The sequence below is a fragment of the Amia ocellicauda genome, chromosome 3 (genome assembly GCF_036373705.1).
Source record: "Amia ocellicauda isolate fAmiCal2 chromosome 3, fAmiCal2.hap1, whole genome shotgun sequence".
NCBI classification, from domain to species: Eukaryota; Metazoa; Chordata; class Actinopteri; order Amiiformes; family Amiidae; genus Amia; species Amia ocellicauda.
Genome location: NC_089852.1, coordinates 27,896,698 through 27,922,469, shown reverse-complemented (window position 1 = coordinate 27,922,469; position 25,772 = coordinate 27,896,698). Strand labels below are relative to the sequence as shown.

The 25,772-nt window shown below is 38.0% G+C and overlaps 2 protein-coding genes across 2 annotated transcripts; both read right to left on the bottom strand.

The window, feature by feature from the left end:
* Positions 1-1,638: 1,638 nt before the first annotated feature.
* hoxb9a (homeobox B9a) lies at positions 1,639-8,025 on the bottom strand. Its single transcript, XM_066698802.1, has 2 exons — positions 7,369-8,025; positions 1,639-3,981 (listed from the first exon to the last, which is right to left on the bottom strand). The coding sequence occupies exons 1-2, from the start codon at positions 7,880-7,882 to the stop codon at positions 3,746-3,748; spliced, it is 750 nt and encodes a 249-aa protein (XP_066554899.1). The 5' UTR covers positions 7,883-8,025; the 3' UTR covers positions 1,639-3,745.
* A 6,709-nt stretch (positions 8,026-14,734) lies between these two features.
* hoxb10a (homeobox B10a) lies at positions 14,735-18,889 on the bottom strand. Its single transcript, XM_066698801.1, has 2 exons — positions 18,076-18,889; positions 14,735-16,339 (listed from the first exon to the last, which is right to left on the bottom strand). Exons 1-2 carry the CDS (start codon positions 18,884-18,886, stop codon positions 16,059-16,061), a joined length of 1,092 nt encoding a protein of 363 aa, XP_066554898.1. The 5' UTR covers positions 18,887-18,889; the 3' UTR covers positions 14,735-16,058.
* Between the last annotated feature and the right edge of the window lie 6,883 nt (positions 18,890-25,772).

Genomic DNA, 25,772 nt, shown 5'->3' with positions numbered 1-25,772 from the left:
TCTGGGGCTGTAAACAGATTAAGGTCCTCTCTTCCAGACGTCTCGCCAGAACCTTTTTGTGCATTTTTATGGCCCAGTATTTGGCAGGCTGGGGTGGCTCGGAAACGGAACAAAGGGAAGCGTCACAAACCCTGGGCTCCCCCTGGCTCTGGGAACCCGCACACGCAAACCCCCACTCGGCGACAACCCTTTCGGAAGACCGTCGGTAAACAACAAATGCTGGACAAACCAAAATAAAATACAGTCGTATAGCAGAAGAGAGCCCTCCGCGACACCTCCATACTGTTCTTCAGGAGGTCTGAAACTTTTCCTTTCGCAGTGTTTGCTTTACAACCGTTTAGTTCTTAACCTTCAGAAATTTATACCCTATAAAGTTTTATTGCAGTCATATTCTTTTATTGCGGCACACCGCGTTGAATTTTCTTTCTCTCTTTTATGACAGTCGACTTCCCATCCCCTCCTCCCCAGCAAGCCCCCACATCCTTTCTGCTGTTTGTTCCCCTCAAAACACCAAAATAAAGAAGGAAGGAGAAGAGAAAGAACAGAAATACGAGACGAGGTCCTCCAGAAAATGCGCCCTTCTCTGGAGCTCCAATGTTTCGATCTCTCTCCATACACACATATATTCATACACTTGAATGTTACATTTAATACAACCTCCTCAATTAAACGTATTCCTGTTCTTTTAAATGCATCTATTTAAATGTTTGTCATTCTGATTCATTTGCTTCTTGAACGGTTTAATTTATTTGAATGTGTGCTGGGATAGTCATAACCATTTCTATATAAGAGATCATATTCCCATTGATTGCTGGCTTATTATACACACACACACGAGATTATGCTTGCATGAGTTACAATCTTCTTAAAAACAAAATTAAAATCAAAACTACAATATGCTATAGTCTACTCGTCTAACTTCCACATTAATTAGGCACTGCTAAAATCATATAATGCACATTTTAACGTGCAGCACAATCAATAATACATAACAGTAAAGGTGATAATAATACACAAAAAGTATGAGGTTATAAACGGCATTGTTGCAGTATTGTTTACTCTGGTTGCGAGCATTATTCTATGAAGGTATTAAATGCCGAGTGGTTCTGTATAGGGCGCAAATAAAACAGTGCATCTAAGAAACCTCTTGGAGAGACCATCCGAGACTCGCTCTCTGTGTGTCGCCATTCCATTATCTAAAATTCGACACAAATGTTCCGATGCACGAACACATATTTGAAACACATGCGCCTAATTAAGTTGAAACACAAATGACACACAGGCAGGGGCATATTTATATCGTGTGCAAATGAAAGCATCACACAGCTATAATTTGTGATGCTTCTGCCTTAGTCAATATTCTCACAGTCTTTGGAAAATGTTGAAGCCGTCGCCCTTACATATTTGTTTCAATTTAACAAACGACTGGGTGTTCTGTTTGTTGACTATCTGATCCTTGTTTTAGTATTATGTATTATGCCTTATATTTAATACTTTGAAAGGCCTCATTGTCAACAACAATAATGGCTGTAGAAATATTACTACAACTACTACCAATAATAATAATAATAATAATAATAATAATAATAATAATAATAATAATAATAATAATAATAATAACCACAAGAACTCTTGACAGAGTGTTAGATGTAAACAGTTTATTACGAATCCAGCATTTACAGTGTCATTGCAGCTTAGAAATACAGATAACTCGACTCCTCCTTGGTAAGCATTGGTAGACTAAGGGAAATTAAGGGATCTCAATCATCACGACTTAATCCTCTCCTACAAAAGTGATCCCGGGATCTCTGGTCCTGGTTTGAGCTCAGGACCATACAGTCGTACAACAGGGGAAGCCGTGGCAAGGGGCAATTTGGCGAGGATGCAGTAAAGGTTGTGTAGGCGCCTTTACACACATAATGGCGTCCTATGTTTTGCAGACATTATACATAAAAGTCGAAGGAAAAGACAAACTCTTAGGACGCGTAAAGATTCATACTCTGTACATGAGCACCATTCCAGGATTTGTTTATTAAACAAAGAAAACACATTTATAGATATAAAAGGACACGAACAATATAATGCATTTTTAATGGTAACAAAACGACACCAGTCTAGAGCATTCATATAAAAAAAAAAAATGTAAACAATATGTAAAACGAGACACTTTATTTCTAAATTTTCATTCAAGTATAACTTTCCTCCCCGGCCCCAAAACTAAAGAGTATAAAACGCATAGCAATAGAAAGGATTGAGCTTATTCGCCTATTTACAATAAATTAGAAAACAAAAGTACCCTACAGTCGCTTTCCTATGTGAATCTCTCGAAGTGGTGAACACGGTTTGTTTCTCCGGTTTGTAAATAACACATACAGAAATTATATACGTTTAAACATTGACAATGAGAAATACTCATTCATGATGACTCTTAATGTAAACATTGTACTCCTTTACAAAACGCGACGAGTCTTTTCTGTATTAAAAAAAGGAAAATTTATAATAGTTACGGATATATCCAACCTTGCCCTGTTTCACTAGCACATTCAATAGGCCTAATTAAAACAAACAACTAAGCAAACACTGCTCCTCCCATTTCGCCTTACCATCCTTTTTGATCATAATTAATTTTAAATAAATATACACTACAGGTGCCGCTAAATTAGTAAGCAACTACGATATGATATTCCCATGACAATGTGCACAGTTGACCCATTCTCTGCGTAAAAAGAGGCGTTGGGTTGAGTTAGAATTAATTTTTAAATATTCGGATTACTAATTTGCATTGTACTGTATTCACAACCCTTTAAATGTAAAATGAAAATCGTAAATTTGCCCGCTATATCTGCCGTGCGCTTGATTATGGTCCCATTGACAATAAAGTGTATTTTAAAAAATTAAATAGCAATAATAAAAAACAACTCTCTTTTCCAAGGTGTTGACAAACTAAATTAAATAAGCCTACAGTCACACAGAACACGAAATCAAGCTAAATACTTAAAAATAAACTAACTTAATTATATTGATGGAAATAATCGCAATGTATTCTTCCTATACTGTAAAATCAGTACATAAAGGTTAGCATTGGACCTCGGAATTCATGCGATAAGGCAGGTTTTTAAAATGAGAAAAGACACAGATTGCAGAGGGCCTATTACAATATAACTCAGGTCTGTGCGAATGAACTTAATAATAATAGTAACAATACTAATAATAGGAAAGGGTTACGTCACTGGTAGAAGTATTATTGATTTTAATTTAATCATTTCAGAAACGATATTCTTGTGAAAGCAATGCTATTTGTAACAGACTCTTTCAAATAAAAGTTAATTTATTTGTATAGACGGTCGCTGGCTCTGTGAATTCCGGGTACAGCCCCCCTGGCTCCTGAAAAACAACACGGCGTACACATTCAACAAGCCGAGTAAAGACCGATTTAAGAAACATGTATTATATCAAGACCCATACGATTGCTATTGTTTTGATTTTAATCGTTATTATTAGTTTTATTATTAATTTAAATTATTTTTATTGGGGTGGGGGCACAATCCAAATAGGAATGCTGAAACAATCAAAATACGAAAAACAGACGAACAATTCCTAATACTGAGATCATGATTATATGTCAAAAAAGGGGGTAGGGGTGAAACAAAGAACAAATGATATGATTGAACGAAAGAACACCACTGTCACAAATAAACACCGGCGACGATCCGTGCTGTTGATTTTGTTCTTGTGTCCCGTCCCTCTAATCCTTAGGCTGCTCCTTGTTCATTTTCTTCATTTTCATCCTGCGGTTCTGGAACCAGATTTTCACTTGTCTCTCAGTCAAGTTCAGCAGGCGGGCCACTTCGTGCCGCCGGTCCCTGGTGAGGTACATATTGAAGAGGAACTCCTTCTCGAGCTCCAGGGTTTGGTATTTGGTGTACGGGCACCTCTTCTTCCTGGAGGAGCGGGCGTGCAACCAGTTGGCAGAGGGGTTAGCTGTAGGCACAAGAAATAACATTAAAACAATGTCTGGGTATGATGAAGATGTCTATATAATACATGTGAATATGATATAGATACAGGGTAAGGAAGCCAGTGGGACGGATACGTAAGGATAGCTGACTACAGCTGGGGGGTGGGGGGTCTGTTTCTGGTGAAACATCATAAAACGTATGGAGAAAAACACACACAACACACACACTCCTCAAAGCTGTATAAACTACAGCTCATTGTAAAGGCTCAGATTTAGGCGAGTTATTTGGTTTTGAACCCCCTTGTTACATATGTAAGCTTACATCCGCCACTGTGCATAAACGCAACAATATGAATCCATAAATGAGGCGCTATAATGCTAACCGAAGCGTTCAATGTTCAGTTCGGAAGTGGTCATTTGTTTACTGTGCTTTATATTTGTATCATTAGAAACAAGTTAATAACAATGGGCATTGCCTGGTGAAATCAGTACCATTAGGTGGGGTAAGTGTAACATGGAGATTAGGCATCTCTTACGGAGTACAAGCTTTGAAACATCATAAAAACACAAAGAACGAGGGAGGCTCTCATAAACGTCACTGGTGCAACACACTGTCGCAGTTTACCCAGTCTCTTCACAGACTAAACAGCTCAAGTCCTCTCAACAGGAACACATTCCCCCAAAACACGTTGAAGGCCTGAAGGAGAACCCCTTCTCTTTCACAGGACGGTCTGATGTATGTTCTGCTTCTCTCTCTGCTGACACGCACAGGCGTCGAGCAATGGCTGTGCTGCGTGGTACCTAGGAAACCCACACAGGAATACTCCCTGTTGAAATATTTAGTTGCTCTTTCCATACAATTGTGTCCTTTTTTGGAGAATATGCTGTCGATTTCAATGAACAGTCTGTCCCAGTAGACGCTGCACTCTCGTCATGTCGCTCTGAGGAATGCCGCATGGTCTAAATATAACATTTCTGCTTCTGCACTGGCCTTATTTAATATTATTATCTAGTGAACACTGCAATGAATCCGACATTTCTTTTGGGAGAACGAAGCATCAAAAAGGTTTTCCCAATCATTCTCTCACTTCAGTACACGCATCTAGGGGTCGAAGTGCAGTATTTCAAACTGCTCCGGGGCTTATATTTTTCTGACTAGATCATTAACTGTTCAGCGACACCAATATGTTTAAAGCACCTAAGCCCGCAGTGGCTTGTCAACGCGAGAGACGGTACTCTCTGTTGCACAGAAACAAATATTAACACAGCACAGGATGGCGAGGTATTTCTCTGCCGTTTGAATGGGGCCTGTCCACCTTTAGCTGGAGCACATTTGCTAAGGGAATCCAGATCCGTAATAAGTCAGTTGTTGTTGGGTTAGGACCGGGACAAACCCCCACAGGGATCCTTCTGCGCGTCAACTAACACATTACCTGGCCACCCATTAGTGTGTTTCTGCACAGTAATAACGCATAGCCAAGTATTTTCAGCTTGCTGAAAAATATTGTTTTAAACAAGCAAATGGTTTCACAATATTACTAATAACACAAATAATTACTATACTACTACTACTACTACTACTACTACTACTAATAATAATAATAATAATAAATAGCCTATTTTAACATGTTAAATAGCAATAACTACCAGCTGTATATATTCTGATAAAAAAGACTGGAAATAACGCAGCCCTGCTTTTGGCAATGCTGTAAGAATCTATCATTTTGCTGGAAATTTCTCAGTAACAGCCCTATCAAATTAAGACAGCAGTATATTACTTTTCTGAACATTAAGATTACATTATATTACATCTATCTGTTTCGGAGAACTGTGTCCCATAGAGCCCACATAGCACATTTTTAATGGGAATGTCTGCTCCCCTTATAACTTAATAAACTTCAGGGGCAATAAGGTTTTTCACTTATGGGCCACTGCAAGCATAAAGAGGAACGTGTAATTCCCAGCTTCATTGCTTTTGCCCTGTAGTTTATTCTGGAGTCTCGCCCAGCGCAGCACAATGGGGATTTCTGTAGCTCCTTGTTCATTAGGTTCCATGTTCCATGAGTCAATTTCGTGAATTAAAATCGTCGTGGGTTTACATCTGATCAGCAGCGAAGGAAACCGAACAGGGCCAGCAGTCCAAATATACTGGTCCTTCCGTTTTAAATAGCAGCCATGTATGATTTCAGTATATTCTAGTAACATAAAAAAAACTCTGCTGTTTAGATATATAGACATACAATGGTGTAGAAGATATGTCAAATTCGTAAGCATTTCTTCAATGGCTTTTCGCAGTCGCAAGCTCATCGCTTGTAGCCCTGCACAGAGAACGGCCTAATGAATCACACCCAGCCAAGCAGTACACAGTAGCACTATTACAATCTCACATTTTATTTTGTTTCTGCTTAGTAAGCAGGTAACTTTTCGAACAACTTAGGGCTATCGAACCCCAATGGGTAAAATGTTGGTGTTGCACGAAATACAAAATGTAGAAATAGACACGATTGTGAGAAGCCTATATTTGCTCTGCATGGGAAAATATTTCCAAATAAATCTGCTCAGGGAATAGAGAATGCTATCATCTCCCACATTCTGGCCTCGCTATTGTGAACTTCCTCTCCAGGATTCCTAATGACTGAGTTGCATGTCAGCGTATACATTCCAAAAACACACAAGTGCCCATTTTCCATCACAATTACTTACATGTCCAACACCCTGGACGAAATCCAAAGACTTTGCTGTGCGTCATTCTCTGCTTTTAGAATTCATATAATACGAATACTTCTACTTTACTACTCATAACAATAATAATAATACCAACAATAATAATATGTATTTTTCTCATGTTAAAACAGAAATACGTGCTTCAGTTATTCTGCTCCTTCTGGTATGATTTATAAACATATCAATAACAACAGATCTTAAGGTTAAGAAGGTACGGAGATGCTCAGCTCTCCAAGTGCGAACTATTTCATTTGAGCTCAGAAATATTTAGTTACTTAAGCATCCATGCGTTATTATTATTATTATTAATAATACTGATAATAATAATAATAATTAGATTATAAAATAAACACGTATACCAAGAAGCAGAGACGCGAACACGTGCATCAGAAATTGACAACAACGTGTAACTGAGCAGCTCTGCAGTGGAGCGAGTCTGACACGGAGGCAAGCACAGAAGCAACCCAGAGGGATAAATGTTAAGACGATTATGAGTTTGAAAGAAAAAAAAATCATACATAGATACAATGTCTAGGACAGAGATACAGAAAGAAAATGCAGAATAACTAACTTTTAGTGAATGCAGACTGCTGCGTGTTTTTCTGTGGCTTGCGTCGCTTTGTTCTTGTTTTATGGCAGTCTCTTAACGCTTTACAGACTGTTTACTTCCTCGTTTTATAACTTACTTTGATCTGGACCCTCTTTGTCCTCGCTGCCTTCACAAATATCCTTATTGTCCTCGAAGCCGGAGCCTTGATTGGAATTAATCTCCCTGGCCGAGGAAGGCTCCAAACTGTACTCCTGTCCCCCGGTTTTTGGGGGCTCGCCGAGGTGTCCCAGCAGTGGCTCTAGTTTGACCTGCCCCTGTCCGGCCAGGGGCTCAGTTCTCGGGGCACAATCGAGCCAAGTGCGCAGGTACCTAGTGTCCGAGGAGGGGGCAGCCTGAGGCGGGATGTAGGGATGGTAGACCGCGGGTAACCCATTAGCCGAGTGGGGATTGAAAGCACTCCAGGACGCGCCGAAAACAGGAGGTTTAGGCTGGAAACTGCAGGAAGGAAATTCGGGATGCTCACTGTGTCCTCCGGGCTGCCTGGAACTTGAATACTGTACATTGGAGAACTTGGCTGAAGTCGGATCTTCGCTTTCGTGACTTATGATGGAATCAACATAGTAACTGCTAAGAGTTCCAGAAATGGACATTCTCAGACATTATATAAAGCACGGTTCATTGAAGGGAAAAAATATGCAGGACAGATCTAGATTTGTACACTATCCTTCTCAACTTCCTAGCCAACAAAGTACAGCTGGGTTGCCGTGTTGTGCGCTCCCAGCGAAATGATTGGTCAGACTTTTTTCGTGTGCCTGATAAAGCGTCAATGAGGCGTAAATCACTCCGCCGAGGGGCAGCGCGGAGCAGTCCTCTTCTCGCGCTATCCATATTTTTTTTTTTTTTATAATTTGCCTTGTTTATGCAATATGCAAAATAGCTCTCAGCGCGTATACCCGTGCATATATAAACACTTTGGAGAAATATGCACCTAAATTATGCATTGCTTCAAAATTATTTCCAAAATCCTTTCCACAAAGCATCCACTATGTATTCGAGACTGAATGGGAAGATGTACGCATATGCGGCTTAATTAGTTTCAGAATACATATGTAAAAAACGTGCTGGGATATTATGGAGTGACTTGGTCGTTAGGTTTTGGAGCACTGTTAAAAGCAATTAAGATGTTAAAATTCTACATAAATGCGTTATTCTCTCCATAAAAAAATAATGCATTCTCTCTGTCTTTTCTTTCACTCTGTCTGAGAATGTGATCGGATGATTTTTAACAATCATAAATGTTCCCATTCTAGAATTTTAGGTAAAACTCGCAAGAAGGTTCGAGGCTGCAGAGCTGAGTCAAATAAAAAGTACTTTATTCGAAAATTAACTGTCATTTTTCTTTACAAGCACGTTAAACGCTAACGCATGGCATTCCCTTGTATTTATGGAAGAAACTACTTAAAAATCTTTTTGTCAGTAGTTAAATACTATAATAAAAAGTACATCGGGCAGCTTTGATTTTTATAGACTTGATATACTGCCTGTGGCGCGGGCCATAAATGGCACTGTTTTAGCATTCCATTATTAAAAAAAAAAACTTTCACTAAATGCAAACATACAAAGACCACAGCAAAGGAAAATAAAATGATTCGCGCTGAGATGTAGTCCTCTCACATCGGTACAGGGAGGAGAAGAAGGGGTTTGTCAGCTCGGCATTCGGAGAAAGTTTGAAATATTTCGGATGTCTTCACCACCTAACGAGAACGATTTGGCACATTTGAGCGAATCCCGTGCAGCCGGGGCCGCTTCCAGCTCTCCCCCGGCGCTCTGGGCACCATTTTATTCAGTGTCCTGACTTTCAAAGTCCCCACGGCCCGTATGCAACCCTGTAGCAGCTTTCTCTGTTGTATTTTGCACGCACCTATGTTTAATAATTGTAATTTTCTCGATTTGTTAAATGTACTCGTTAAGAGTGTGGGTCTTCTGCTGCATAGTCATTAAATAATGCCCGCTGATTCTTGAGGAAAAAAGTGATGCTTTGTTTTTTTTCTAATAGAGGGGACTGCCGCTTCGAAGTCCATTCATTGAATGCATTTATTTTAAAAGCTACAACATTAATTACATCTAGAAATATATAATAATATATTAAACATTGCATAACAATACATACCGTGATATAAATAAATAGGCTACAAGAAACAAGAAATCTACCCATAAGCTAAATATATTGAACTCACTTTGAGATTCTCTTTTCACTTTGGTGATCGCTGTAAAACGTTCCGTAATTCTGTAGCTCATATTACAGTTTAAGCTTCTGTATATTGCAGGCACCATATCACAAAAAGCTAGGAGAGGTATCTATTTCTATATCTATATCTATCTATGTATCTAATCTATATATCTATATATCTATATCTATATCTATATATATATACGTACATACACACACACACACACACACACACACACACACATACACATATATTCGTGAATATATGGGTTTATATATAGCTGGGTTAGTTGTTATTTTGATAAATACTTTTTTACTTCTACAAATATATTTATATTCCTTTCCACTTCGATATTATTTTTACCCTTCTGGAGAACAGGCTTGTTGATTAGTTCGTTTTCCATGCACAAAGCCACAGAACAGCGCTGTGCAGAGCGCACTAGGAAATTCCTGCCTGTTTCAGGAGCCACGTTCTCTCTGAAGAATTAGTACAGTGTGTGAGCACGGAACACACATGTCCCCCAAGCATAAAAAGAGGTAAACGAGTAAAATTATATGCTGTATGATTATGCTCGGGTGTTTTATAACCGTTTAAATGGGCTGTCATAAAGCTGCCTTCACGGCTTTCTCGTAGAGAAATGCAATAAATAACTATTCATGTCTGAATGACAGGGGATACAGGGAAATTCGGATTCTGACATGTTTTATTAAAACAAAATAGCCAAGTGGAATTTCAGACCTGCTCTTGGCAGACAAACGGCTTTCGCGTCTTTGTGAAAACGTTACCATTGACCGGATATATAGGCTACGTTCACTGCTTCGCATCGACCATGAAAAAGAGTTTATCCTACGCTGTTTAATTTAAAACTCCAGTGAGTTCAAAATAACCAAGCAAAAGATACGACTTCCTGAATCTCAGAAGTATATGTTAATAGGAGAAGCATCGTGCGAATAATAAATGTGATTAACCTCACTCTCCATATGCTGGGTTAAAATTGATATTGCAATTTAATCCAAATATTGTCAATTCTATTCTCAACAATGGGTTAAAAAAATACACGTGCAGTGAAAGGACGAATCTGTTCCTGTCATCTGAAAAAGATAACGTGGAGTGCCAATAAACCTACATAACACGTCCCCATAATTAAATGTAGTTAGTTAATTAATAAATGTAAGGAGAGGTACAAACAGATACAATAATATTAGAAGTCAAATAAAAAGAAAGGTAAACAGCATTCATAAATACAAAATAAAAACGTAAACGTGAAAACGAAAGGAGAGTGATACATTCTATTAAGTAAAGTGGAGTCAATGATGACAATACAGTGGTTTAGCAGTTTATTCATATTGAAACACATTTACAGTTTAAAATGATAATGCTGAGATACTACAGGGTTGTAGCTACAGGGTTGTGGATGAAGTTGTAGCTGAAGTCCAAATGTGGTGACCTTTGACATTTAGACTGAAGTCAAAGGTCAGGGCTGCATGTTCTCTAGGCTCAGGTTTGCCTCCATTTTACCAACCACAAAGCGCAACGCACCTTAAAACCTTAATCGCAGAGGGTTACATAATCAACAATAAGTATGTATATATAAGTGCATGCTGCAAGGCGCAATTATGTCTGACAACTTTAACAGGGGGCAGCCCTTTAGTCTGGTGGAGATTCTCGTTACGATCAAGAAAATATTCTAAAACAGAATATTTATACTATACTTACTGTGAGTTTGTGTGTGTATGTGTATCTATATACATATCTATATCTATACACATACACACACCGTATATATAAATATTCTGTTTATAATATTTTCTTGGTCGTATGGAAAATCAATGATACAAAAAAGATATAGCCATCGGTGGTATTTCTTATTCTTAAATGCTCGTTACATGTTTCAGTTGTTTAAATGTTTAAGGCAAATACCACTACTACAATCATCATAATTTTTCATTTAAATATTCTTTACAAAATTGAAAAAAAAAAAAAAAAATCAATCTTGCCGTAAGCAAATTGTGCCGCTTTCTGTGGGGTGTGCAGGCGAGTCTATAAAAAACAATAATGTCGACAGCACACTTCTGTAATTGTGTATATAGTCAATTTTATCATCATCAAACTGGGAGGACAAATGACAATGAATACTATTTTATGTTTCTATCACTTTTAATTAAAGAACAGAGTCCGAAGAACTCTTACTTATATCACTGCAAAAAGAAACCTGAATAAAAAATGAAATAAAAAAACAAAGAACAACATGTGGTTATTATATTATTGTTGCAACAGAAAAAATATATAAGCAAATCTATATTCTAGTATGTTCGGTACCAAAAGGTCCCTCGTTCCAGCTATGAACATATAATAATAATAATAATAATAATAATAATAATAATAATAATAATAATAATAATCCGAGTTTATTATTATTATTATTATTATTATTAGTAGTAGTAGTAGTAGTAGTAGTAGTAGTATTTCCATACAACAGTACCCAATATATCTTGTTTTTCAGAACAGTGAAACCCAGTTGAATATTATGAGTGTTATTGTCTAAATGCTCGGCCGGCATATTTGTAGTAAGAGGTAGAACTTATTTAATAAGCCTCAGTAAGCCAGGTGCCACTCTGCGCAAAATTAATTTTACACATCTTTGCTCTGTATTCGACTTTTATCGCTAAACACACATACAACAAGAACCGCATCACAATGAAATCAAGGAACGCGTCTTGCACCTCAGCTCATCCAACTTCTAAAAGAAATGTATTGGAACCTACTGAACACGGCCTGAACACAGTCCCGCTCCGCATATAAAATGCTACATATGGTTCCCTTTGTGGCGGCCCCGGAGATTGCGAAAGGCCGCCTCAAGGAGATATTGCTTCATACCGTAGCACTGTATTTGTTTCCAAGCAGGTATTCAGCTCAGGGCACAGGCGATGTCCAATAATTATTATAGTCATTAATGTATGCATTTCAAACACATCAGTGCCTAATTTGTATACACTACTACGTAGCTCCATCCAGTAAAGCACGCTTTTGCATTGAATATATACTTAATTTATTTATTTATTTAATTAATTAATTACATGAGGGATCCTCGTAGTTTCTCTTTGTCTCGGTACGGGATCATTTAATTGTTGGTTGTTGTTGTTGTTTTTCTCCGCCCCCTCGCCATAAATATATTCTTGGAAGTCCATTAAATAGCTCTTTCTCAATATCAACCCCAAGAATCCGGAAATAGTCTAATAAGAACTTAACTTTTCAGTGATTTCAGTGTAATTATTCGACATTCTTGCTAGAAATCACAGTTTCCAAGATATAATATATATATATATATTATATAATATATTAATAACAAAAATATTTATCATTTACACATTTATAACAGTTTTGCTTTGCTCCCCCTCGGTCTCTCTCATCGAGCTATAGTTTAGACCACGAAACCGGGCGGCTAACTCCGAATAAGTAAATTTATTCCTGTTAATGATATATATTAAAAAGCAATCCGTGTGTTTGTGAAATGTTTTAAACATGCAGTGATTATGAGCAAAACAATAATATCGCGCCTCCGTGCAGAAGCAAGATGCAGGTGCTTCAATCGGCTACCTATACATTTGGCGACTTCGAATCCTAGGTTATGGATATTGTAGGTAACTCGGGTTATTACAGCTGTTGTTACTGTTATAATTCGTGTAGAGGCGTTTCTGAAAGAAAAATAAGCCCGATAAACAAAATACAAGTAAGAATGTCAGAACGCCGGGTTCTTTTTCTTGGTTTGTTGTCGTGTTTGTTGTGCGTGTTAATTGTCGTTTTTTCCATTCCATCATACGCGGCTGGTTCGGTGTGTATAACTGGAGTAATTCAGGCAGTTTCAGGTTCCTGTGATTTAAAACTTGCAGCCCAACAACATGAAACTACCTAAATCACACAGCAGTTCCAACTCTCCACGGGTTCAAAGGCGAACATTTACACAAACCCAGGCAGTTCGTGGGCAGCCATTGGACAGTCCTGAAGAGTGACGTCATCTACACCCCCCGGCCTCGGTCCTAGAGAACAGTTGCTATGATACCACAAAGCCAGCAGTGAATTCTGAATATCTAAATTTAAAATGATTATATAAAAAAAAATGCAATTTGGTAAAGTAAGAAGGTAGAATGCAGGCTGGACTAGAATCAAACGTTTAGTTCATCCAAAGAGCAGCGCACGATAAGAGAGGAAGTCAGTTATGGTCTGTCAATTGAAACCATATGCAATCTAGCACGGATACAGTGTGGCTTCAAAGCTATGAGATGCATTATAGCTACGATAGTGTAGAAACAGGGGGGATATTTCGTGTATTGAATGGAAAACGAAAGCAAAACATGTTTACTATGTTACCCTTCCCAAATATACAGAAGCTATTTCTCTCACTCGTGAAGAATACAAGAATACTGCGAGCCAGTGATACACCCGTTGCTTCACATCATGAGCTTTCAATATGGCGGGTCGAAAAATATTACCCTTACTCCAGACAAAAATATACCAAATAATAATCCAACTGTAGCCAAGGGACAAAACTACCGGTCGTATTTGACATATATTTTATACTAAACGAACCATAACAAAATGTATGGTCTCTACAATATTCACAAAATACAGTTTTAAAACCTAAACATAAGGTTAAGTTGTCAAACACACACACACACACACATACAAATAATACAAGGATGAAACGCCGTACCATACACACATTTGCTCTTTAGGAGTCAAAACTGTGGGAAGATCATCTTAATAAAATCGTATGAGTAGCAGCTCTGATTTGTAATAATTTACCTTTATTTACATATGTATTTGAAATGTGTGTATTTATATATATATGCACATACACACACACACACATACATATATATGCACACAAATAAATAAATACATACACACATACATACATCGAGACAGACCATTCCGGATTGTCCAGTTCACAGCGTTTCCTCAGTGCATGGGCTACAGGCTGGTCGGAGCCACTGACCCTCCCGGGAGCCGCTCGGCGCTCTGTTGCGCAGGGACTGTGTAAAGGTCTGGACGGGACAGTTAGCTATATAAACGCATCTCGTCGGAAATTCAATAAACTTTAGCCTTGCTTTTGAACTTCGAACACTTATTCCCGATCACGAGGTAAAGGCTGGCCATTGAATGCAGGCTATAAAATAGGATCAAAGAAGCAGTTTGCAGCAACTCCGCAGTGGGTTCTTAACAAACAACTTTATTTTGCAATACTGCATACAATAAAACGCTGCACAAGTCTTTGGTATTACAGCTTCTAAAATAAAAATGCGTCATTTTATTTGATTTTACGTTTTTATTTTTTTATGCCCCACTACCCCCACCCCCCTCCCATTTTCTACCAACTTTCACATTCAAAACGTTCTCTTAAAAACACCAAAGTTTAAAATGACTTCGCATTATTCTAGAAATAAGTTGTGTGCGTGTGTGTTTGTGTGTGTGTGTGTACAATCCCACACAGCAAACAAAACGTTTACACGGTTTAGAATTGTCTGAGATATGGGAATTTGCTTTTAAGATAATTATTAAACATTACAAATGGTAACATTGAGCTCAGATTCTGCAAGGATTTTTTTATATTGGTTTAATTGCTCTACATCTGACAAACACAGAAAAACCGATTAAGAAAAAAATATTCTATAATTAAATCCTCTCAGTTGCAAGTAAAGAAAAACAGTTAACGTATACACCACAATTTAAACTACAGCACAATCATGAAAAAAATAACTTCATTTACAGAATCAAATTACGCACTTTTTAAAATGTTAATGCAATTATTATTTTTTTAAGAACATACGAATATCAAATTACTATAAATATTAAAATACATTCATGCTTTCTGTTTCTCGGATTCTACCCCCTGTTTATATTGACGTCTTAATAATAATCGAGCAAAGGGAAATATCCACCTGTCGTATGGAAAAGGGTTTCAAAGAAATTACATATAAGCTGCATCGTGTGCTTCTCAGTGAGGCGCTAACGCTGTGACTACATTGTGGATAGAGAAAAAATATTTAATTTCTGAAATAAAATTAAAAGTGTTACTAAAACAAACAACAGTATTATTAAATATAACAAAACAACTGTCAATAGCTCATACGTAAAACATTTTGGTGTAAACACATTTTCAGAAAACAGATCTAAAAGTAATAATGTGTGGCATCTTTGAAAGGGAAGCCAGTGTTATAAAAATAAAAAATAAAAACAAAACAGAAGAGAACAGGGACAAAAAATAAAGGTTAACCACGTAATAAAACAGTCACTTTTAAAATATAAATAAATATGTAAGGTGCTCCGCTGTATAAGGTGTGTGACACTGCAGGGTGTGCTTGGGAAGGGTCTTGACAGGAACCTCCCCCGTCTCAAACATAAGTTCTTCAGTCTAAAAACACAATTAAGATAAAGAGAAAACATCTCCATGCACATGGGCCATCTTCAGTTAATGAATCCTCAATTCCATGTTGAGTTTCAGATTATTCTCTACACAGTCAGTCCAATGTGGAGCACAACAGCCGTTGTCTCCGCTGCTGCTCTGTGGACCTACACTGCAAGTTTCGCAGCTCGCTCAGCGTCCAATTGAGAAATGCGCAGTTGCGTCTCTCGTCCTGTGCTCCCGGGTCATTTTTTTCAGTTTCATCCGCCGGTTCTGGAACCAGATTTTGACCTGGCGGTCCGTGAGGTTGACGCTACGGCTGATCTCCAGGCGGCGCTCTCGAGTCAGGTACATATTGAAGAGGAACTCCTTCTCCAGTTCCAGGGTTTGGTGTTTGGAATAAGGGCACCGCTTTTTTCTTCCGGCTTTCGCTGTCAGCCAGCCGCTTACTGCATTCTCACCTTTTGAGCCTTCTGCCAAGTGAGAAATAAGATGTTTTTGCATTATCATTGTTATTACTTCCCCGAAAGAGGTAAGGGTTTTACGCTGCGAAACATTAAACTCGAAATCCAAACATAAACGTCACACATTAAAGAAGCTGGCAATGTGTCGTGACTATGCGACTCAAATCGAGCATAGCAGGCGGTGGGATTTCACATGCGGCGCAGATTGCCACGAGTGTGTTGAGTTAAATTTCATTTACTTTGACGCCCCTCTTTGAGCGCAGTGTTCAATAACAAACACTACACCGTACTAACTCAAAGACATTACTGATGCATTGTATGTAAGAAAAAAAATCTGATTTATCCTATTAGATTTACAAAATAATTGTCATATTTCTCGCAATGTTTTGAGGCAGATCTTGTTTCTTTTTATTTCAGATTGCTGTCTGCATTTGCACTGGGAATTAACATGTGATAAGAGTCGATGTGTGTGTGTTGTCAGATACAAACATCTCAGAGTCTTTGTGTTGTGCTTTCGATGGTGTGGCCTTGCTACAAGAGGCGATTCAATTTAAATATGTAGGAATCTTTCTCAAATGGTTTTACTGTAGCTCCTAGATGAGCAGCATGAGGGATGGACTTCTGTGGCCTGTCATACACTAAACATATACATGTTATGAAACATTATTAATATATATAACTGGCCACAGCTCGGAAATATAGATAATGGCATTTCTGAATTCCTGGAATGTTTTTGTTATTCTTCACATAACATATTCCTTTTCATCAGCACCATTTGTGTCTTGTTTTCTCACAACGAATAGCACACGCTTGTTCTAGTTTTACTCGTCTGATTTGCCAGTTAAGTTACGTAACCATTTGCCGTCGATATATCTATTGAAAACTCCACATTTATTTTTTACTATATTTTTCTGTACATTCTCTATAACGTGCATGTGTAGCAGAAATCTCAGAATATAATTTACAATAATAAATACCGAGCATTCCAACGATGTTGTACATTTACATTCCAATAAGGTTTATATTAATTGGAGTTCGTAGTTTATACACATGTATATACACATACATTTAAAACCAATGTAGTGCATTTTTAAAATCTTACAATTGTGTTCTTTCCCGGTTCAATGCAATAGAAAATATACTCGTATATACTATCTGCAGATTACCTTATGGAGAATATTATGAAGTGTATTATGTATGTGTATATAATTTATGTATTATGTATGTATTTACTCATACATACATATACAGGGTATATTAACGCAGTTAACACAACGGTTGTAATAATACCACGTCGACACAAAAATAGCTTTTCAGGCTTGTGTTAAATAAACAATTGTGTGTATTTCATATCTTATCACTAATTTATATGCAGCCATGCAAAATCACAACAAGCAAAAACAGCTGATGCAGAAACCCTCGACGCAACAATGCTTTCCTGTTGCAGACCTACGACAAAAGTACTGGCGCACCTTCAGTCTCCCTATACACGGGGGCAGTTCACAAAGCAGCCTTCTGCTGTTTTGATCTCGTACAGAGCGCGGTATATGGAGTGCAATTTAGCCTGTTGAGAGCGCCTTAGTGCAATAAATTAATTGTGTACCCGGGCATCCTTTTTGTTCTCCCAGCTCTTCCTTTACAGCCTTTATAAAATCACCTTGTCTTGGTCGAAAGGCATCGTGTTTTCCTGTCGTTATTGCCAATGGCTCGGTTTTATCTCCCTCAGCCCTTTTCTATTTACCCACCTTGCGCGTCCTGTCTGGGAGTTTTATCGCCCTCGGGAAATTCTGAGAGGGGCTTTTCTTGCAGTAAACCTGGGGCCACAGCTTCCTTGTTTTTGTTGTTGTTGTTGTTGTTGTTGTTGCTGCTGGTGCTGCTGCTGCTGCCGTTGACTTTCTGAGGTGGACAGACAGAGTTGCAGACTGCTGCTAGGTCATCGCCCCCGTGTTTTCTATCTGTGTCTGTGCAGTGCTGCGAGGGGAAGCTCAGGTTGTACAGCGGCTGTGTATCTGAGTGGGTCGGGATGGGGTGGCTGACTGGGGACAGGTCCTGGGCGCTGTACTCGAGCAGCTTGAGCCCAGTGTAGGACTGCTCTGGACGGAAGTAGCCCTGGATGTGTCCTGCGGCGCTGCTCATAGAGCCCATCTCGGACACGAGTCTGGTGAAGGCGGAAACGTCTGGCAGTGGTTTTGAATGCTTATCCGAGTCCAGATAGAAGTACGAGGAATCATCTTTTCCGTTTGAGCCGCTATAGGGACAAGCGCTGACCTGCTGCACCCGGCCGGGGCTGGAGTGATCTCCCCAGTTTACCAAGCCCGGGTGAAACTGGTGCGGAAGCAAAGCCATTGCCGACTGCTGGTGCTGGTGTTGGTGCTGGTGTTGGTTCATTTCGCCGGGTATGACTGGACTTGGCACAGATCCCCAGTCATTTGGGGCTCGGCAGTCCTGAGATAAACTGTCGAGTTGATAGGTGGTGCAGGGGGGCTCTTTATGGTCGCCGCTTATTAAAGAGTTAACAGAAAAAGCAGTGAAAACGGATCTTTCAGAGCATGACATTGCTAGGACATATTTTGGCGAAGGCAAAAGGGTCCTTCTCAATTGGCTTTTCAAATAGAAAAATGTTGGCACGCTACTTCCTGCGGGGCAGCCAATAAGATCGCAGCTTCTCATGTGGACTCCGCCTCCTGCAGTGCTGGTTTTATTCAAGATGCAGAGACTTCGTTTCAGACTCACATGTTTAATTCATTATAAAAATAGGATACAGATTTACATTTTTTCCTGACACGGACTACCCAGCACCATGAACCAGATTAAAATACAAACCAGTCCCCTTTTCATTTTAAATTACATCTGTTGATACTTTAGGTGTCTATATACTTAGGACTTGCATATACATTACCGGACATATTTTATTATTATTGTATTATTATTATTAATAATAATAATAATTGCTTGTTCGTTTGTCAGTGGGTTTTAAATTAAACCAATAATATGCATTGGCACAATGCACGTCAAGGGAAATCATGATTCTTTCAACAAATAGTTGAGCAGCTCGTTGTAACTCTCGTTTTAGACCTCAAACATAATTCTGTCTCGAACATGTAATAGTTATCTGTGGTTAAAGATATACTTCCATTCAAGGCCGTGGAATAAAAATTGTATTTTTCGTGTGGAGCTCAATAAAAAATGGCAATGCTCCAAAATACAGTGCAGATGGAGATTTATTTACTACAAAGTACAATTTCCTAAACCGTATTGTATCGCATTTCCCAATTAAGCAAATGTATGCTTCATTTGTTTCTATGGGAGAATACTGTGCCCTGTTTACAAGTAGACTAGGCAGCAAAATATCCGTAAGGTTTACGGTTTACTGTTGGAGATAATTCTCCAACTGCTACTGTGAATGACGAATCTTCTGCCTGCTGTTTTATTTTCTTTAGCTACTACGCTACTGTCTTTTTTCTATGAACAACTTCTACTACTACTATTATTATTATTGGCCGACTAGTTTAAAAATAACGTGTAAGGCAGCGTTGTTAAAATGTGTAATAAGTATATTGTTTATGTTGATTATAATTCGTACAGGAAGTGTTAGCCATGTGAGCCATTTTGTAAGAAATATATAAACTAAGTATTTGTTAAAAAGCACATATGTATTCTTTGAAAGTTAAATACTTATGGATTATTATTATTTTTTAGATGGTACCAACAAAAACAATATGCATATAAATATATCATATTTACATATATAAACATTTAAACAGTCATGCCATATGCCCCACACAAAGTAATTGTATACGGAAATACTTATTTTAGGGTATAAGCAATGTAATAAAAAAATCTTAAATTTTATAGATCCCGTTTTTAAACACACCACACCGATGTTCAAATATGTATAATTTTATCTTGCACAGCATCGTTTCCCCCCCCCCCAAATTAACATTCAATTAAAATATAAATAACAGACAATTTTAATATTTACAAATGTAGGTCAATATATAGTTTCTCAATTTGTTTTTCATATATCAATATATATTAGCAAAACTAATACCTCATAATTCTACTTCATGTGCGTTTATAATCCACAGGCCAACTATTGTTAGTGGTGAACTCGCATGGATTGGCCTATATACTATTTTAAATGCAATACAATCTTGATTTCTTAATAATAAGAATAAGAATAATAAGAATAATATGTTGATTTGTTTTGGATTGTTTCTGAGGGAGGGGGCTTTTCGATTAAGACAAAATCTAATATAATGCACCACAAAACCAATTAATTGTTGGTTTGAGGAGTGTGTTAGAATTATTTGAAATCGGGATGGTATTGTTTTCAGCAAAGGAAATGCATTGCCTGAATGTACAAGATCTGGGAATGCCGCTGCTTTGCCCGTTGAACCCAGGACACCTGGACAACCTCGCCACGGACAAACTCAAGGCACAAGGCTGCGGGACAGTACGGGACTGCACGGGTACAGAACAGATCTTAATGAAATTCGCAATATTCAGCACGGCCTAGGTAGAAGTAGAATAACTAAAGCCATGCATCGCGAAGTGTAGTCTTATATTAATATACCAACTTGTGCGATCAACAGTGTTACCTATATACTGGAATTATCAGCCACACATTATTTCCTAAAAGCGGATATAGAAATTGGATGAAGGATATATAAAATAATTCCCATCTGTGTGTTTTATATCTCGATTTTTTGTTTGTGACCATAATCAACTAAGGTTTAGATTTACTGTTAGGCTTATATATGTGTGTATTTAAAATGCAACCTCGCTTTTGCGGTGTGATTCTAAATGCGGTGCGTTTGTGCCGTGCAGCCCAGCCCCGCTATCTCGGCAGGGAAAATGTCCGAGCTGTTATTGTTACGTTACGGGCATTACATGTGAATTAACAGAGACAAGGCCTGGGCCCAATTAGCACATTGCTAGAGGGCATAACTTGCACCGAAATAAGTCGCAGATACAAACACTACTTTTCGTGTAAGTCGACTTTAATTGTCTCCGTTTTCTTAATTAGCACATTAAAACAAACACACAAAAAGCATTTCAAATCCTTACACCAAAAATATACATATAAATCCATCCATTTTAGACATAGCCTCCAGATGTCGCTGTAGACCTGGTGGAACTGCTTTGGTCCATTTTCACCAGGTTAAACCCATCAAATGAAAAACAGCATTGACGAACTGAAACACAATGAACTGCATTTCAAGACAGGCTAGGAGCGTCTACTGGTGTTATGACATCTATATAAATCACCTTAAAAACACATATTGTAGGTCATAAGCTACACACATACATGGTCTTACCCTAGTCCCCATGTACTGTTTTATATTTGTGTATTTCCAAAAACAAAGCTTTAACATCTCAGAACCGACAACCACTATTTAAGCGACAGGACTACTCAGGCAGCACGAATTAACTATCCGCACATGTCTTGACATCTTCAGCACAGCTGTTCTTAGGAGTTGATCTTTTCTCCGTGTAGCACGAATGCCAACAAGTATGACAGAAAATTCCCATATTTTTGACCTTTAATTATAATGAGTTTTCAGAACTGAAAGCGATGACTAGAGTAGTTTGTAATTTATTTTCTGTTAATTCGAGGGAGGGGGGGTGCATTCCAAAAGAGTGGAGTTCAAAACCATTGGCCTACGCAGCACATAGCAGAAGCCTTACGAAGGACCTTTTCGCTTTTGGATATACAAAAAGAGACTACTTCACTCATTTATGTTTATATAAATATATATAAAGGAATTTAAATTAAATCAATTACATTTTAAAACTCGAAACCACATCATTTTGGCTAGGGCATGAATCAAAACAAAACATATCTGGCTTTGTTTCCTTTCTTTGCGAACCAAACCATGATGAGAAACCAGTGATTTGTAGGGTAGATGGAATAAGAAACGAGTTTACCAAAATATGTTCCGCCAAAGGAGTGTAATTATGGGAATATAGATAGGAAACATAAACAGCGTTTACAGACCAGATAAAAAGAAACAGAACGCAGACACATAATTCAGCAAACCCCGACGAATGCACGCCAGCGTAAAGGGAATATCATTTCGGAAAGGAATGTTTGCTTTTGCACTTTTTATATGGACACAGTTAGAGGATAACACCACAAGACAACGTGCCAACGTATAGACCAACAAGCCCCAAGAGCTTCAGCTCAACAGGTAGAAAGACAGAAATGAATCGAGGCATGCAGTGGTTATATCTTACCGGGTTGTTGTGCAGAAAACCGCTCTGCTCTGAACTCCTCTTCAGAACACATACGTTCCGCCCGTGACGAGGCTTTCCCTCATTGTTCGAGCCGCTCCGAGTGCAACAAGTTGAGCACCGGTTTTATTACGCTATCTGCACAATGTCACCGAGCGCACGGCGTCGACGTTGACGGCGTGGTCCACGCGGTTGTTTAAACTCAACTCTAAAACGTTCGTTAAAACAGCGAGAATAACGGAAGGTGCCAGGAACAGGCACGTTGTTTTGCTGCTTTGTTTGACTGGTTTATTTTTTATTGTTCCTTGTGTTCCCTTCTCTCTATCTTCTAAAAAAAGTCACTGTTAACGTCCCCATTTTTGAAAATACATGTTTTTTCACCCTACCTTAACCACAACCAGAAATGCCGATCTCTCCCACTGCGGAGAGAATCTTACAGGTCAGGCTCGTATAACTGTGTCCATGACAACTATAGAACCCCACTATCACTATAAAAAGCTTTTTGGCTAAAAGAGATTCTAAATAGAACACCGCGGGTTTGGAAGGTAATGTAATCCCTCTTATTTCGAAATATTTCAACGCTGGCATTATCCTAAATTCGTTTCGTCAATAAACAAGTCTGCTTGCTCACAGTAGCCTGAGTACCTAACTATAAACAAACTCAATTTATTAAGGTGGCATTGGGTGTACATTAGTTGAATTGGATTTTGATACGGAGGGAGGGTTAGCGCTTCTTGGAATCAGCACAATGCCCAACCTTGAGGGTTAAAGGTCGGGAACTTGCAGGAGGAAAGCTCACACGGCAAAAGTGCATGTATTTTAAACCCAGACAGACATTTAAAATTCACACTCACACACAAACTAAACTCACTCTCTCTGTCACACACACACGCACATCTATATATAAACATATGTATGACTAGGCCTGCATCAGCATGAGGAGATTTACAATGTGGTTAATCTTGCCATGGTCTTTATTTCCGTAAAATCTAAAAGTAAAGCAAAGCAGTGATTTTAATATATTTATACAGCGTCCTGCAGCTTTATGTTCTGGTCGTCTTCAAGTGTGGAGTTTCTATACCTGAGAACAGGAAGAAGACGACAACATTCTTACCTAAAGAATTACATTTTAATATATTTAAATGATTTTAAATAACAGTACTGGGTACCAATATTTGAGAGAAAGGTGCCCTGAAAGGAATAAACAGGAAAGCAGAAAACAGGGTGTGCTTCATACAAAAAATGCTTTGATTTATCATCAGATATCTACTGCTATGTGCATGTTCCAACCCCACCTCGTGTTATTAAACACGTTTGAGCGTAAACGACGACTTTACGCGCTGTTTGCTAGTAACAACATCCACCTGGTTTTCAACAACAAGAACAGAGAGATAAAGACATTGTCATCGCGCCAGAGCACCGCCAGTACTACACTCAGGAGAGAGCAAAAACAAATAAAGCTACAAGAATACTTGGCGCCAGAATATCGGGAAAGCACATTTATTTTGTGTTACAATCCATCCACAATTATACATTATATTGCTCTCCAGTGACATTGTTTTTATACACGTGGTGCCGTCCCTGTATGAGGAGATTTTGTTTGCTCTCAATACATTGCATTTCCGGACGGCAGTGGCTGTCTGCTTGCAATCGCAGTGACCTTGCTTTTCGCAGGGTTCAGACACAACGGACAACACGTGTGGTACCTAGACTAGACAGGCAACTCGGACAAAAGGAACAACTCTCCGCTCCACCAAGAAATAAACACGACCATTTTAACAGAAACGGTTCTGGATCTTCCGCAATGGTTGTAATTAAACAGTATTTTAGCATGCATTTTAAAACACATGCATTTTGCGTTGTCTTTTTGCAATTACTGATTGTTTCTTTTTGCCAGTGCTCCTGTTAACGAAGCTGCGTTGTTCAAAGAAAACGTGACTTGTTTTCCCCAGCAGATGAAGTATTAACACAAACGGGTGATGCAAGCATAAATCTGTTTTTCGTTTAAGAATGCCTTGCTACATATGTGCGACAGGTTACGTTTTTTTGTTTGTTTGTCTTTTACAGTTATAATATACACATTTTCTACACATCGTTAATGTGTTTAGTATGGACAAACAAACACTCGGAGAGGGCTTTCAAAATACGCAACATTGTTTAAGACGGGAGATGTCGCAGACGATTGTTTTTACGTTTATTTATATTTTTCTTTTCTTAATTTTTGGGGGATATTTGATTCTTTACAAATTATCGAGACTTTTAAAGACACATGGAAATTAAACAAATAAGAAGTTGTAATAAGAGCCGGAATAGGTGTAGTAGTTGTGTGCGGAACAGTCAAGACAACTCATGTGAACGGTTATTTTCATACTTGATTAAGTGACAAGAATCGCCTGTGCGATTACATCTCATTGCAGTGATCATTATTATTATTATTATTATTATTATTATTATTATTATTATTATTATTAATAATAATAATAATAATAATAATAATAATAATAATAATAATAATAACAATAATTTCATATATTTTCTGTAAATAACAAATGTAGTTAACACACAAATCTAAAAAAAAGGATAAAAGTTTAAATCGAGATCTCAAAAGACTCACTGGGTCACCTTCAAAAACAGCAGTATACAAACACATACACATTGTTGTGCACCGTGTTTAGCCTCTCAGGGTAAATCCCTCCAATAAACGCACACAATACTTCCCATTATTCGATGTCTCAGAATGTACATTTATTTCTCAGCCACCACTTGCATTAAAGTTTCGGGTAATTAAGCAATTAAAAAACACACTTTCAAATTCCACTATACACGATATGTATCAATAATACTGAAATTGTGTGTTATTTCGGCACGGCCTGTGTACGATGCGTCCTCCGACAGAGCGTCCGTACCTGCTAATATTCTGATACCTTGTGTACAATGAACACGAAATGTATTGTCCTTAATTACACTCAGTAACATGAAATAGAAAAACACGTGATCATATATATATATAGGTTCTAAGGGTATATGTATTTTCTATTACTACTACTACTACTACTAGTAAATACATATAGCCTTAGAACCAATGTAAAGGACAAAGGTGATATTTTTATTAATATTAGTATACTACTACTGCTAATAATAATAATAATAATAATAATAATAATAATAATAACTAACCTTTTTAACAATGCTTTTACCGATCAGA

Excerpts from the sequence above, each read along its gene's own strand:
- hoxb9a (XM_066698802.1), bottom strand. The coding sequence starts at position 7,882 with ATGTCCATTTCTGGAACTCTTAGCAGTTACTATGTTGATTCCATCATA. Across the intron at positions 3,982-7,368 it reads CAAAGAGGGTCCAGATCAAA|CTAACCCCTCTGCCAACTGG; the intron begins GTAAGTTATAAA and ends TTGTGCCTACAG.
- hoxb10a (XM_066698801.1), bottom strand. The coding sequence starts at position 18,886 with ATGTCATGCTCTGAAAGATCCGTTTTCACTGCTTTTTCTGTTAACTCT. Across the intron at positions 16,340-18,075 it reads TCCCAGACAGGACGCGCAAG|AAGGCTCAAAAGGTGAGAAT; the intron begins GTGGGTAAATAG and ends CTCACTTGGCAG.